The sequence below is a fragment of the Kogia breviceps genome, chromosome 1, assembly GCF_026419965.1.
Source record: "Kogia breviceps isolate mKogBre1 chromosome 1, mKogBre1 haplotype 1, whole genome shotgun sequence".
NCBI lineage: Eukaryota > Metazoa > Chordata > Mammalia > Artiodactyla > Physeteridae > Kogia > Kogia breviceps.
This window is the reverse complement of record NC_081310.1, coordinates 81615683-81630347: the sequence shown is the minus strand read 5'-3', so window position 1 is coordinate 81630347 and position 14665 is coordinate 81615683. Positions and strand designations below refer to the sequence as shown.

The 14665-nt window shown below is 53.0% G+C and overlaps 2 protein-coding genes across 10 annotated transcripts; one reads left to right on the top strand and one right to left on the bottom strand.

The window, feature by feature from the left end:
* Positions 1-1742: 1742 nt before the first annotated feature.
* On the top strand, positions 1743-11274 carry PIAS3 (protein inhibitor of activated STAT 3). Of its 3 annotated transcripts, none has more exons than XM_059048077.2 (14): positions 1743-1940; positions 4587-5004; positions 5164-5248; positions 5481-5531; positions 5757-5847; positions 6350-6484; positions 6726-6831; positions 7399-7472; positions 7607-7767; positions 8531-8664; positions 8745-8913; positions 9081-9214; positions 9482-9519; positions 10082-11274. In XM_059048077.2, exons 2-14 carry the CDS (start codon positions 4590-4592, stop codon positions 10346-10348), a joined length of 1860 nt encoding a protein of 619 aa, XP_058904060.1. In that variant the 5' UTR covers positions 1743-1940; positions 4587-4589; the 3' UTR covers positions 10349-11274. The 3 variants fall into 3 exon arrangements, with proteins under 3 accessions (XP_058904060.1, XP_058904051.1, XP_066890910.1); XM_059048068.2 differs by lacking the exon at positions 1743-1940 and adding an exon at positions 2491-2631; XM_067034809.1 differs by lacking the exon at positions 1743-1940 and adding an exon at positions 2551-2762.
* Positions 8338-13890, bottom strand: NUDT17 (nudix hydrolase 17). Of its 7 annotated transcripts, none has more exons than XM_067034884.1 (8): positions 13796-13890; positions 13269-13452; positions 13000-13025; positions 12770-12862; positions 12433-12531; positions 12072-12208; positions 11534-11686; positions 8338-8900 (listed from the first exon to the last, which is right to left on the bottom strand). In XM_067034884.1, exons 1-8 carry the CDS (start codon positions 13835-13837, stop codon positions 8897-8899), a joined length of 738 nt encoding a protein of 245 aa, XP_066890985.1. In that variant the 5' UTR covers positions 13838-13890; the 3' UTR covers positions 8338-8896. The 7 variants fall into 7 exon arrangements, with proteins under 7 accessions (XP_066890985.1, XP_058904155.1, XP_066890975.1 ...); XM_059048172.2 differs by having other exon boundaries at positions 13652-13862; XM_067034874.1 differs by having other exon boundaries at positions 13269-13413; positions 13652-13862.
* Between the last annotated feature and the right edge of the window lie 775 nt (positions 13891-14665).

Sequence of the window (14665 nt, the reverse complement as noted above, 5' to 3'; positions counted from 1 at the left end):
ATGTGCCAGGCACTGGGGATAGAGAGAGCTTGCAGGCAGGATCAGACTCAGGCGCCCTGGTTCCTAGTTTTATGTTATCCTGTAGGATGCTAGAACTTATAACTGCAATTAACTCTTTTTTTTTTTCTTGTGAATTTGTTTTTACTGGGATATAGGGGATGGGTTGTGAAATATCTCCTTGGGTTATGCCCCATCAGGGAAATGTCCATTCTAATCTCCCTGGAATAGCTTTTGGAACTTTTTCTTGGAGCTTCTGCTCTTGCTATCAGCAGCCTCTTTAGGTCCACTACTGAGCGGCTCCTCCTTGGAAAAGAATTTCCTCTTTTTCTTGGGGACTCAAATTAACTATTAAAGGAGATCCCTCCTTTATGAAGTCACTAGGAATCAAGGTGAGGTTGATTTTTTTTCTTTACATTTTTACAGCTTTATTTGGGTATAACTGATATACAATAAGCTGCATGTAAAGGGTACAGTTTGATAAATTCTGACATATGTATACACTCATAAAACCATCACACCATCAAGATGATGAACATATCCATCACTCCCAAAGAGTTCCCCCATCTCTCTCTTTTTAAAAAAAAAAAAATCCTCCCTCTTCTCCTTCCCCTGAAACCACTGAAAATTCTAGAAGATACAAACTAGCCCATAGTAACTTTTGCTATAGAGGACTTAACAGAACAAAAAATGAGCTCAGGGACTGCTGAAGATTCAAGTGTTGGAGGGAGCAGTTGGGATTTAGAACCAAATACTGGAGCTTGAGTTTCCACCATTGCTGGCTGCAGAGCAGCAAGGAAAGAACCTGAGTGTCAGCAGAGGGCAGACATCCTCCCTAGGGACAAAATCCACAAAGTAGTTGGGTATGGTCCACTTCAACAGGTACCTGGGGATGCTGGTATGCTGGCACCTTCAGTCTTACAGCTGTGGGGTCTCATGGGAAGGATTATACTGAAGGTTTAAGCTAAATGAGAGGATTACTCATATAATTTATTAAAGCACTCTTTTTGTATGCCAATTATTGGTTTAACCATCTTGCTGCTGCTAGACTGAGAATTCCTGCAAGGATTTTATGTCCTCACCACCTAACAATCTTTGAACAGCATTCAAATATTTATTGAACAAATGACATTATCACTTAGGTCCCAGCCGACTAAGTATAAAATGCTATGAATTTTTCCAGTACCTAGTTTGGGTAAACTGCTCTCACGTTGGTACTTTCAAGGGACCTGCCTGCTGCGAGTGATTAGCTTAGTTGAGAATGGGGCCTCTGCTACGGCTTTGGAGGAAGGAGAGCAGGCAGTTCAGAGTGGCAGAAAGGTGCCCTTTTTGGGTGAGAAAACCTCCCCTCTGTTCACTTTGAGCTACTGCAAAGCTGTGGGGTCTCTGGTGACAGTGTATTTGAGTTAGGGGGTAGGCGACCACAGGCAAAGTTAGGGTTTAGGTACATTTTGGATTTTAGCAGCCCATGTTTTCTTACCCTTAGGGAGAGAGACTCTAAGTAGGAACCTCTTTATGCGATCAGACTCCTGTTCCACACCGTCTTATTTGCAGCATTCTTCCACCTCAAGCGCATACACGAGTTTGCAACGGTCACAGCGGTAATGAGAGTGGGAGATACAAGAACTCTCCTGATCCACTCACTAGAGGCGTTAATCTCTCCCGGCCGGGCTCTGAGTCCCTGCCCCTCCCGTCTCAGGCTCCGCCCCCTCCCCACTTCTCCCGCGGTCCTGGCGGGCTTACCCAGGAGGGGGGCGGCCCCAGCCCCAGCGCTGGGCCGGGCGGAGCTCCCGCCCAGGCGGAGCTGCGGCTGCAGCGTCCAGCTGCCGGACCGACCTCCAGCCGGGCAGACTGCGGGAGCGGCGCCGGGCCCCCTTCCCCCACCTCTCCAGCCCACCCTCTGAGCCTCCCGAGCCCCCTCCCCGCTCCCTGCAACTGTGCTGGTAAGTCCCACTCTCCGCACCAAACTTTTTTGCTGCCGAGTTTGAGTCCTACCGCCGGACCACGAGATACAATGTAACTGGGGGGGAGGGGGTGAATTGAGAATAGAATGAACTCTTCACGACACCTTAGCGTCCCTAAAATGGATCAGATGTCCCCCATTTCCCGAATTGGTAGAACTCTTGAACTTAGATGGTTAAACTTGTAGATAAGGAGCTGAGGGTATTTCCTCCAACTTCGCTACCCCCTCCCCCATTTCTCTGAGATTTAGCCCTTCCCGATACTTTCTCTCCGTATTCCAAGTATCTTTGGCTCCCTAAAAGCTCATCCCTTCTCAACTCCGGCGTGGCAAAGCCCCCTCCCCCAGGTACTTCGGGTCCACCTCCCCTCCCATTCCCCCTGGGACCCCGCGATCCTTCGGGCGGTACACTCCCTCCGGGTCTACCGGTCTGGCACACCGGCCAAAGACGTGCAGGGGCTGGGTTCGGCTGTGGAGGGAGGGGCTGAGGCTGGGTCCAAAACCCGGCGGGCGGGGCCGGGAAGGGGAGGTGTAGGGGGCCGGGCTGGGCGGAGCAGGCGGCATTTGCGGCCGGCGCCGGGGTGGAGAGTTGTGCGCCGGTCCCTGGGCCTGAGCTCGGGCTCCGGCTCGGGCGCCTGCGATGTCTCAAGATGGCGGAGCTGGGCGAATTAAAGGTACCGGCCCCCTCCCCCATCCCCATCTGGACTGAGCCCGGCTGTACGCCGAGTCCGGGAAGCGACCGAGACTGGGTGCTGAGGGCTCGGGTGGGGGCCGGAGACGTGGCGGGGACTGGCTGCCGGGGATGGTGAGAAGTGGCTGTGGGCGAGGAAGGGGCTGCGGCGGGGCTCCGGGGGCGGGGCCGCGGGGCAGATATAGGGGTGGGGCTGAGGGGAATTGCCGCAGTTGGGGGCCGAGGCGCAGGGGGCGGGGACGCGGGGTAGAAGTTGGATTTGGTAGTAGGGGCAGATGTAGGAGTAGGGCCAGGAGGAAAAGCTGCTGTAGAGGCAAAGGGGGCGAGTCGATCAAGGGCCAGAGATGCGACAGTAGGGGGCAGATGTTGGATGTGACTGGGGGGCAGATTACGCGTAGGCTCCTCGGGGGAAAGGCGCTGAGAGGATAGAGGCTTTGGGGCTGCTATTGGGATCTGAGCCTTGGGAAGTACCAGTAGGCGGCTGAGATCTAGGGGGCGGGGCTGTGCGGGGCTAGATCGAGGGGTGGGGCAGAAGCATCCTGGAGGCTGAGAGGAAGGTCCTGCCTTAGTGTGAGTCGGTATCTTTGGGCAGAGGAGTTTGAAACTATGGGATAGTAAGGGAGAAGTTCTTGACAAAGCTAATGGAGAAATAAAGACAGGACAGAGGAAATTAGGATGGGGAGAAAGGTAGAGGAGCAAGTTTTTAATCATATTCTTCAAAAGGGGCCCAAAGCCATAATGTCTCCTATGAGGGGAAGAATTGAGGAGGGCTAGGAAAGCCTGCCCGTGGCAGGGTCTCCTAGAGATTCATAGAAGTGAGTCCTTTAAAGAGGGAGCTTACCACTGCCAGAGACTTGAGGATAACCATATCCGAGGACATCTCACAGAACCTTTAAAAACCATGGGGTTCATCCCTGTCTCCTGGCTTTATTCTGCCTTTTGAAATGGAGCCATTTTCTTGGGAGGGCCTGAGGTCTAGTTACTGGGTCTAGCTGCCTAGGAGAGCATGCAATTCTGCACCCTAGCTCGGGCTGCTCACCTTCTCCTCACCCTCCCAGGGCCTCTGTTTAGAGCTTTCCTCTTCTCTCTTCCATCCCTGTGGAGGAGGGGGAGGATCACTTATTTTCTCTGGGTAGGAGAGAAGCAGGATATTAGTTCCTGGCAGATGGAGTAAAGGGGTAAACAGGAAGGATACCTGGATTCCACAATTCACTGTTAACCTCTCATCCCAAGTTTTGGTTCTGTTTCTCTCCCACAAAAATAGGACTGAGGGGAGGGTGGTTATGTAAATGACACTGAGAAAGGATTTGGGGGAGTTATGAGCATTGAACCCTGACCTGAAAATCCTGGCTACAAAAGCTTCAGAGGCTTGGGGAAAATAGCTGAGGTAGATCGAGGTGTTGGGAGGGGTGGGCCGTGGGGCACAATCCTCCAGCCACCTGGCCCCTTTCTTCTCTATGGGGCTGTCTGGCCTGAATCCTCTTCTCCCCCCTCCTTCTCCCTGTCTCCTATCCTCTTCCCAGGAGCTGGGATGGATCTGAGTGTCTGAGAAAGAGCAGGAGAGGAGATAAGTAGCTTACAGGAGGGTCCAGGCTCACAGTAGGGATGGAGGGAAAAGGCTGTAGTGGACACAGAGGTGTGCTTTAGGGTGGCATGCTATCTGTACCCTGCCCTTACCTGTTCAACTGCCAGGCATGGGGAGATAGGGCTGCTCAAGCCTGGGGGGCAGTGGTGAGGTGATCTGAGGGTTGCTAAAATGGGACTTAGATGTCCGTTTGGCCAGCTTTGCTGTTTGGCCAGTAGTCCACTGGCTGCAAAGCACCTTTCTGATTAGCGCTGGAGGGAAAGTGCATTGCCCACCTAATAGCTCAGCCCCAGTGTCTTTGGCAGGACAGCCCTGTGCAAGGTAGGATTCTCAAGCTTCTCTGGTCTCCACAGCACATGGTGATGAGTTTCCGGGTGTCTGAGCTCCAGGTGCTCCTCGGCTTCGCTGGCCGGAACAAGAGTGGACGGAAGCACGAGCTCCTGGCCAAGGCCCTACACCTCCTCAAGTCCAGCTGTGCCCCCAGTGTCCAGATGAAGATCAAAGAGCTTTACCGCCGACGCTTTCCCCGGAAGACCCTGGGGCCCTCCGATCTTTCTCTGCTCTCTCTGCCCCCTGGCACCCCTCCTGTAGGCTCTCCTGGTCCTCTAGCTCCCATCCCCCCAGCCCTCTTGGCCCCTGGCACCCTGCTGGGCCCCAAGCGTGAAGTGGACATGCACCCCCCTCTGCCCCAGCCTGTGCACCCTGATGTCACCATGAAACCATTGCCCTTCTATGAAATCTACGGGGAGCTCATCCGGCCCACCACCCTCGGTATGGCTCTTTGTGGTCCCTGGGTCTTCCTGGACTCCATGCCTCTTCCCCAAGCCTTTCTTAGGCTTTAGTCCTGTGGGATCAGCACCCTGGAATAGGGGCAACTTCTGTGGCTGCCTGTGCATGGGCTTGGGAATAACTGCCCCTTTGTGTCCTCAGCATCCACTTCTAGCCAGCGGTTTGAGGAAGCGCACTTCACCTTTGCCCTCACTCCCCAGCAAGTGCAGCAGATTCTCACATCCAGGTACATCTCTTTCAGTCGTCCTGCCTCATCCTTAGGTGGTTACCCTTAGACTCTGCTCTCTTTCTCTTCTTCTGCCCTGCCCTCCTTCCTCTCCATCCTGCTGCACCTGCTTTGTCCCTCATTCTCTTGTATGTCCCTTCTCTATTCTCTGGACATCTAACTTTCTGTGTCTCTGTTCCCCCCTGCCCTTCAGGGGCCACATACTGACATCTCTCCTCCCTCCCTCTTCCAGAGAGGTTCTGCCAGGAGCGAAATGCGATTATACCATACAGGTGCAGCTAAGGTGAGTTGATTCTCCCTCCCCACAGGGCTCCCACTGAGGGTGGGAATGAAGTAAGGGTATGACAGTTACTATTAGGAGATACCCTGCTCTGCCATGTCCACCCCAGCCCTGGAATTCTTGTTTGGAAGCTGAAGGCTAGATATCCATGACTGATTTTCTGAGGTTGCCTGCCTCTCTCTGCAAGAACTGCCTCCCACCCTTTCATCTTCTCTCATCTCTTACCAGGTTCTGTCTCTGTGAGACCAGCTGCCCCCAAGAGGATTACTTCCCCCCCAACCTCTTTGTCAAGGTCAATGGGAAACTGTGCCCCCTGCCGGTAAATGCTCTTCCCTTCTTCTGGCAGTAACCCCTTCCCTGTTTTAGTTCCTAAATGTTACATCTATTATGAAAGAGACATGCCTGACATAGTAGGTGCTCACTTTACTGACTGAATCAATATAATCTAGAGAGTACCAAGATAGGGCTGAACAAGGGTTCTCTCAGAACCCAGAGGGGGGATATTAGTTCAACTCAAAGGTTCAGGAAAGATTCTCAGAAGTGATGACCCCAGAGCTGAGGGTTGGAAGAAGTGGGGTATCCCTACTCTTCCTCTTCAAGAACCCAGTGAGCAGGTTCCTATTTATCTGGTCAGTGAGTAAGTTCTCCTTTTTCCCCAGAAATGAACCCTGCTGCCAACCCTAGAGAGTGCCCTAGTTTTTTGAGTCACTGAATGGGCCCCCGTCTCACTCATCTCAGTGAGTGAGCTGACCTTCTCTCCAGAAAGTAAGTGACCTAAGACAAGGTGTCTTAACCAGGCCCTCCCTCCCTCCCTCCCCCAGGGTTACCTTCCCCCTACCAAGAATGGGGCTGAGCCCAAGAGGCCCAGCCGCCCCATCAACATCACACCCCTGGCTCGACTCTCAGCTACTGTTCCCAACACCATCGTGGTCAACTGGTCATCTGAGTTTGGACGGGTGAGTGTGGCTGAGGCAGGGAGCCTGGAGAAGCCTGCAGGGAGTGAGAGGGAATCATCCAGTGCATTGGGCTGGGGAAACATCTTTCTCTTCATGGGTCTCTCTGCATTAACTTGCTGTCTCTGGCCCTCATGTGACAAGGTGGGGGTGCCACTGGTGGTGGTGGTGGTGGTGGTAGTGGTGTACAATGCAGAAGCTGATTGTCTCTCCCCCCCCCCCCCCCCCAACCACCTCCAAGTAGAATTACTCCTTGTCTGTGTACCTGGTGAGGCAGCTGACTGCAGGAACCCTTCTACAAAAACTCAGAGCAAAGGGCATCCGGAACCCAGACCATTCCCGGGCACTGAGTGAGTTACATCCCGTCCCTCTTCTCTCTTACCAGGATCCAATTCTTCCTGGCCCTCGAGCCTTTACAATTAAAACTCATACCCCTCTTATGACAACTTACTTCACCTCTCACATGAACCCCAACCCATGCCATACCCGTTACCAATCTTTGTGGTTGAAAAGTGGGGCCACTTCAGGCATTGACACCCTGCATTCCCAATTATACATCTGCTTTGCACCCTGCAGACCTTAACTCCAGCCCTGTTGGAATATGGGTTCTCCAGACTAGAAAGTGTCTTTAAGTATCATCACTAACCCTCTTGTGATGCTTCAATTCCCTCTAGGTCATCTCTGCCAAAGTGTCACCCAGCTGTATTTAAGCATCTTCAGGGATGGGGAAATCTCTCCCCGCCACCTAGCCTTCGTAATGCAGATCCCAGACCACCCCCATGTGACATCCCATTGGCCCCCAAAGGCGCTCTACCCAGCCGCCTCTCAGCCAGAGCCATCTGCTTCTGGCCTCACCACCTCCTGGGCTTCTCGCCAGCCTTGCTGACCTCATGGCTCTGGCCCCACTCTTGTTTCAGTCAAGGAGAAGCTGACCGCTGACCCGGACAGTGAGGTGGCCACTACAAGTCTCCGGGTGTCACTCATGTGCCCGGTGGGTACAAGGGAGAAGAAAAGGGGGAGGAGTGGTGGGTTAGACCTCTAGACTCAGATGAGGGTTCCTAGGGCTATTAGAGTGAGGCTATCTGGGACATGGGGACTCTGACCAGAGAACTCGTCTCTCCTCAGCTAGGGAAGATGCGCTTGACTGTCCCTTGTCGGGCCCTCACCTGTGCCCACCTGCAGAGCTTCGATGCTGCCCTTTATCTACAGATGAATGAGAAGAAGCCAACGTGGACATGTCCTGTGTGTGATAAGAAGGCTCCCTATGAATCTCTTATCATTGATGGGTAGGGCCGTTCTGCATTCAGCTTCCTTTCACCTAGGACATCCACTAGGACTGGCCCCTGCCCCCATATATAAATACATATCTGTAACTTACTTCCCCTCCCAACTCGTATCTGTCTCTTTTATATAAATATTACCTACCTATTTCTCTATCTCTCCCTCCAACATTGAGGACTTAACTATACACCGTACTAAGTACTTTGCAAGCCTTATCTCGTTGAGTCCTATGAGATGCCAGTAACCCTGTGAGATAGGTACTGTCATTACAGGTGAGGAAGCTGAGACCTGGAGAGATTGAGTATCTTGCTCAAAGTTACATTGTTAGTAAGTGGCAGAGCCAGTGTATCAAACTGTTACATCAAACTATAACCTCACCTCTTACTGAACATAGCAATAAAGTTCTTTTGATCTAGCGACTCCTAACCTGCTTCCAGAGCCTACATTATGGTTCTTGTTCCCAGTGCCTCTTTTTGAGGTAGCTTATAGAGTTCTGTTATCTCTGCTCCTTCTGTTTTGTCCCTAGTACTACATGGAACATGTGCTTAGAATGTACTTATTTTAAAACTCAGCACTTAAAATTTTCAAAGCTCTTTTATGCACCTTAATTAATTTGATTCCAACAACTCAGAGAGGTCAGGAGGGTGGATAACATCCCTAATTTACAGATAAGGAAACTGAGGTTCAAGAAGGTGAGTCCCATAACTCCCTGGCTACTGTTGTAGCCATCTCCCAGCCACATGAATTCCCATCTCTCCCCTCCCCTAGTTTATTCATGGAGATTCTTAATTCCTGCTCGGATTGTGATGAGATCCAGTTCATGGAAGATGGATCCTGGTGCCCAATGAAACCCAAGAAGGAGGCATCTGAGGTTTGCCCCCCGCCAGGGTATGGGCTGGATGGTGAGTGACCCCCTGTCCCCCAGTTGAGCTAAGTCTTGTATGGCCTCTTCTCTGAGACACAGTCTTCTTACCAACCACAGGCCTCCAGTATAGCCCAGTCCAAGAGGGCAATCCATCAGAGAATAAGAAGAAGGTTGAAGTTATTGACTTGACAATAGAAAGCTCATCAGATGAGGAGGACCTGCCCCCGACGAAGAAGCACTGTCCTGTCACTTCAGCTGCTATCCCAGCTCTACCTGGAAGCAAAGGGTATGAAGAAATAGGCTGACTCTATAGCAGAAGGGAGAGGAAGAAGTCAGGATGCTTTCTGATCACTGGGCAAACTCTGGGGCAGAGAGGGGACTTGAGAGGCTGAGCTGGGTGAGGACATCTGTGATTCCTTCTGTCTTCTCGTGATTCCTTCTGTCTTCTCACAGAGTCCTGACATCTGGTCACCAGCCATCTTCGGTGCTACGGAGCCCCGCTATGGGCACACTGGGTGGGGATTTCCTGTCCAGTCTCCCACTACATGAGTACCCACCTGCCTTCCCACTGGGGGCTGATATACAAGGTATGACACTGATCACAAGGTGGGGCCGTGCACTGCCATATCCTCCTCCAAACCAGCTTACAACCCTTGCTCCTTCTCAAAGCTTTTTGGCTGTTTTGCAAAGGGCCACAATCCAAGGAACTTCTTTGATTGTGTGTGTGTGTGTGTGTGTGTGTGTGTGTGTGTGTGTGTGTGTGTGTGTGTGTGTGTGTGTGTGTGTGCGCGCGCGCACGTGTTTGGTGAAGGGGTCAGATAGGAGGTTGATTTTAATTTTTCTTTTCCTACCAGGTTTAGATTTATTTTCTTTTCTTCAGACTGAGAGTCAGGTAAGTGGTCCCTTCTCCATCTCAGATCTCTGAAGCTTCCTTTCTAGGCACTGATGGGCCCCCTTACTCTCTCATTTTCCCCAGGGACCTTAATGTGCTTCTCCATGAAGGAAGGAAACTGTGGTACAGGCAGTTTATTTCCCTCCTAGGGCCCACTGGGACTTCTTCGGATTCTCACCCATGTCTTCCTCTGCCCTCCGTTACTTACTGTTCTGTCTCCAGAGTTTTTAGTGTAGTTCTGCGTCTGTCTGCTCACCCCTCCCCACCCCCCCAAACCCATGTGCACTTGAGCACCATGACTGCCCCAGCCGGACATTCCACACATTTCAGACGCCCACAGGGCCGAGAATCTAGCAAGCTGGTGGGACTGTCTCCAGGCAGGGAAGAGGGGTGGGGTGTGGGGAAGTAGGGGAAGGAGTCAGAGGGAGGCTCTCCTGCTTCTCAGAGAATACTTTGGGAGCCTGGGGGTTTTATTTATCCCATATGATATTTCTGAGATGAGTGACTGGGAGGCGGGTAAAGTCAGGATAAAATCTTAAACCATGCTCTTGATTCCTCCCAGCACTATGGTCCGTCCGTCATCACCTCGCTAGACGAACAGGATGCTCTGGGCCACTTCTTCCAGTACCGAGGGACCCCTTCCCACTTCCTGGGCCCGCTAGGCCCCACGTTGGGGAGCTCTCACCGCAGCACCACTCCGGCACCCCCTCCTGGCCGTGTCAGTAGCATTGTGGCCCCTGGGGGAAACTTAAGGGAGGGGCATGGAGGACCCCTGCCCTCAGGTCCGTCTTTGACTGGCTGTCGGTCAGACATCATTTCCCTGGACTGAGTCCCCTGGATTATGGAACCTTCACCGCCTCGCAACACTGAGCAAGTATGCTGTGGAGTCTGGAACCCTGGCCCCTCTGACCCCTTAGAAGGGCTTTGGTCAAGGCCAGAAAGATCTTCATGGACACCTGTTTTTGGCCTTATCTCTGCCTGACAAGGCTAGCACCCAAAGGGTTAATATTTAACCTCTTTTAAAGGACATTTGGGGTCTGTTTTTGGAAATGTTCTTTGATGTCCAGCCCATTTCTTTGGGTCTGTTAACCTAGGCAGTGGGAGGCAAATGGGATGGGATGTGAGTTGGGGAGAGGGCTGAATCCTCAGCCTTGACTGTCTAAAGCCTTGTGGGGAGGGGGCCCTTCTCGTGTCCCCCAGATGCCCTCTCTTCCCATTCCCCAAAGCCGGCTGTGTTCCTTCCCCATATCCATCGTCTCTTCATGTCCATTCCGTTCTCTTTGGCCAAACAGACAGCTGGAGTAACTGAGATAGGCAGACACATGGACAGAGAACTCTATTTTGGGTTGCATATTTTTTGTGTGTAAACAAGAAAAACCAAAATACTCCAAAGATGACTTTCCCTGCCTCCTGCTTCCCAGTGTGACTGAGGAGGAGATAAGGCCTTAGCCCTGATGCGCAGGGGTTTGGGAGAAGGGCCTGGCCAATCGCCTGGGTCTCTCTATTTATATATTTAAGTAAGTTCACAATGATGCTTATGCTGACCAGCCTGGGGCCTGAGCTTCTAAAGGCCCATGGCCCTGTGGTTAGGTCTGGCTCATTCTGCACCTTTCCTGGGAGGTGGGAGCACCCTTGTGCTCTCTCCAGTCTCCTTTTTCCAGGCTCCTCTAGGGCCTAGGATCTATGTTGTAATTTTACTTTCTATTCCCACAGTTGTAGCAAAGTTCTTACCCATAATAAAGGTTGTGAATGTTCTGTGAGTGTCACGGAGGTGGGCTGGGGAGGGGATTAAGCACTTTGCTTTCTAGATCCCTGGTTTGTGGTGGGGGGGATGGTCCACGTTCTGTTCTTCCCTTGCAGGCCCTGGGTCCGAGTGAGCTCCACGTCTACATGGTAGGGGTGTCACACTGAGGATTTCCAAGGGCAGTTCTTCCTTTCTTTCCCCCACACCCATAAAAACACTAGACCATTCAGCCCACCACTGTGGAATCCTTAAGTCCTTCCTCATCCTTACCTGCCCAGATGCTGTAGCCAGAGCCTGAGGGCAAACTTGGTCCCAGTGCTGACCCTCTCTTGGCTATCTGCCGTGGCTGGGGTTGTCCGCAGCAGTGTGGACGTGGGCAAGACCAGAGGTCGAGCTCTTCCATTCTCTTCTAGTTCTACTGCGCTGCAGAATGACAGCTCCTGTCTGGGCTGTGCCTTGTGGCTTAGCCCACTTTCGTATTCATTAGGTCATCTGATCCTCCCAGCCACCACAGGAGAGGGGTGGGTGGGTGTTAACCTCATTTGACAGAGAGGAGGGTTAAATGACTTGCCCCCATGAGAGAGTGGGACCGAAACCCAGGTCTCAGTGTTAGCCAGTTGGACAGGAACCCTTGGAGTATCATGGGCAGTGTCTTTGATCTCATGTGCTCTCTTCATTATCAGTTGACCAACTCCCTCCCTAAATCTCCCCCACAGCACAAAATTTCCCCGAAGGATGAGACAGAAGATGAACTTCTCAGTGTGTATGTGTTGGTGTGTTGGAGGGTTAGGGAGAAGTTCCTACTTACAGGACAGAAGGCGGTAGGTCCTGGGGAAGATGTCTGGGTGTCTCTGTCCCATCCTCTGTGGCAGCCACTGCAGCTGCTACATCTGGTCCCAGCCACATATGGGCGCCCACCTCTCTTGGGTTTGGTTGGATCCGGGCCTGGGGCCAGACATGATCTCTTAGTCATGGCCTGTCTCAGAAGACCTGTTCTGGATCACAGCCTACCCACAGGTGGAGTGGAGAGATTGGGGCAGGGACAAGGGGAGAGGCTACGGGATTTCTTGGTTCTCTCTGAGCTTCCCTCTCCCCCTCCTTAGTCATAGTCGGAACCAGTCTGTTTGGGCCTCCTAAGCCGCATTTCCTTCCTCTACTGCCAGGCCTACCTGTAGCTGCTGCTGTGACTCCTGGGAGATGACAAGTAGATAGAGAATGATGTGATGGTATTTGGGGAGACCCCAGCTCAGCCTAGGAGGGTAGGCAGACTAAGAGAGAAGAAAACAGCAAAAATGAGAACTTCCTGTCCCCTTTTGAGGCTTTGTAAATGCAGCTGAAGAAGTGGAGAGTAGAAGTGGTGGAGGAGGGACATGGGTAAGGGTTGTGAGCTTGGGGACGCCAGACCACCCACACTCCATCGGGTCCCATGTGGTCAAGGCAAGTGTGGCTGTTCTCTGGACTTTGGTGGGTTAGAAGCTGTTAAGGGCTCCCAGGTCCCTGTCTCACCTCCCATAACCCCAGAGGGACCCAAAAGAACTGTCCCTGGGGCAGCTGTAGTCCACTCTCCTCCCAAAGCTCTCGAAGTCCTGCGTCCAGCAGCTGGGAGTGAGGGGGCAGGAGGTCAGAGAGGCCACCGCCTGACTCCTCCAAGTCCTGTGTTTGCCCTTCCCTCAGCCCACACCCAAGGTGGTCCCTCCTTCAGGGCAGGGTGCAGGTCGGGTCAGTGGATTGGCTACCTCTTCATCAGGTTCCACGTGCCCACCTGCAACAACAGTGGGACCAGTAGGTGAATGGTGGTGTTCCTGGTCAGGGACCCTCACTCACTGTTTACACCACCCCCTCCTCCAGTGGGCACAGATGCAGTTGTGGCCCCTTGTGATTATGGGACCTGTTGAGACCACATTTCTGGGCCTACTTCTCTGTCATTCTGAGACTGGGAATAGCACTGTTGGGTAAAGGGCAGATTTCTTTCCTGGACTTAGGGCCTTGTCCTCATACAGCTCACCTGGGGGTACCCAGAGGTTGGGGGAAACGTTGAGAGTGCGTGTCCTTCGGGTCAGCAAGACAGTCTGATCGCTGGACTGCAGAACGATCTCCACAGCCAGATCCACACCTCGATTCGTGGGCAGCTCGGCTCCAGGAGCCCTGGGCTGCTGATCCAGGGCCGAAAAAGGGCAGAAAGGGGGTCGCTGGCGGGAGGGAGCCGCTGGGGTTAATATCTCAGAAGCGAGGCGGGGCTTTCAAAAATTGGGCGACGCCCCGATGGGGAAAGAGACCACGTCGGGCGACTGGCCCCCAGGCCTCTCGCCTCCAGCCCCCACCAGATCCCAGTCCCTACCTTCGGCCCTTCACCCCCCGTCCCCGCCCCGTGTGCGCCCCTCTCCGGACCTGGAGCGGAAGCCTGGCGGAGGCGCCTGGGAACCGCCTGTACGAGAGGACGAGTTGCCCCCGCTTGAGGCTGCAGTACGTGGGCCACGGCCCGAGCCCCGGCCCGGCGCCCAGGAGGCCACACACGCTCTGCGCGAAGCTCACCGACTCCGGCCGTCCAGACAGAAGCACCCGCGCCGCCGCCATAACGCGGCTCTGGGGTCTCTGCGGCCCGCTCCGCGCCCTCTAGTGGCCCAGCGCGCTTCCCCTCGGAGCCTTTTGCCGGGTGGGAAGGAAGCCCGGCTTCCGGGACTTCCCCCGGGGAAATTTAGGCATGACACTTGGGGATGATCCAGGGGTGTGATAGGTAAATGACAAAGGGGAACACCTCTAAATCCTCAGCTCCTCTTTTCCTCCCATCTTCTGTTTAGGAAAATGATCCCAGACTGAGTGATTTCTGGACTCATGTGTCATCATCTCCCACCAGCCATGGGCGGAACGATAAGCACCCCTCCGTGGCACTCTGCACACCTGTTATAGCAGGTAACATCTCCAATTAGTGAATTACATCTGTGTCTTAGCCAGACACCCAAGAAACATTTTTGACACCTTCCTTTTTTTTTTTTTTCCTCGTTTAATTTATTTATGGTTGTGTGGGGTCTTAGTTGCAGCATGTGGGATCTTTTGTTGCTGCCTGTGGGCTTCTCTATAGTTGTGGCATGCAGGCTTCTCTATAGTTGTGGCATGCAGGCTCCAGAGCGCCAGGGGCCTAGTTGGCCCAGCATGTGGGGTCTTAGTTCCCCCACCGGGGATGGAGCCGGAGTCCCCTGTATTGGAAGGCGGATTCTTAACAACGAACACCAGGGAAGTCCCACCTTCCCTTTCTTTTCACTCAAATGGCAACCAAGTGCAGCAGATTCTACTTCCTTAAACTTTCTCAAATCCATGTCTTAATCTCCAGCCACCACTGCCCAGTTCAAGCCTTCCTCATATTCTGCCTGAGATACTATTACAAGTCTTTAAATAGTCCTGCCT

Coding starts and splice junctions, on each gene's coding strand:
- NUDT17 (XM_067034852.1), bottom strand. CDS start 13,837: ATGGCGGCGGCGCGGGTGCTTCTGTCTGGACGGCCGGAGTCGGTGAGC. Junction 13,453..13,651: donor CCGCCAGGCTTCCGCTCCAG/GTCCGGAGAGGG, acceptor CCCTCCCGCCAG/CGACCCCCTTTCTGCCCTTT. Junction 12,209..12,432: donor AGTCACAGCAGCAGCTACAG/GTAGGCCTGGCA, acceptor GTCTGGCCCCAG/GCCCGGATCCAACCAAACCC.
- PIAS3 (XM_059048068.2), top strand. CDS start 2,608: ATGGCGGAGCTGGGCGAATTAAAG. Junction 5,005..5,163: donor CATCCGGCCCACCACCCTCG/GTATGGCTCTTT, acceptor TTGTGTCCTCAG/CATCCACTTCTAGCCAGCGG. Junction 7,768..8,530: donor GAATCTCTTATCATTGATGG/GTAGGGCCGTTC, acceptor CCCCTCCCCTAG/TTTATTCATGGAGATTCTTA.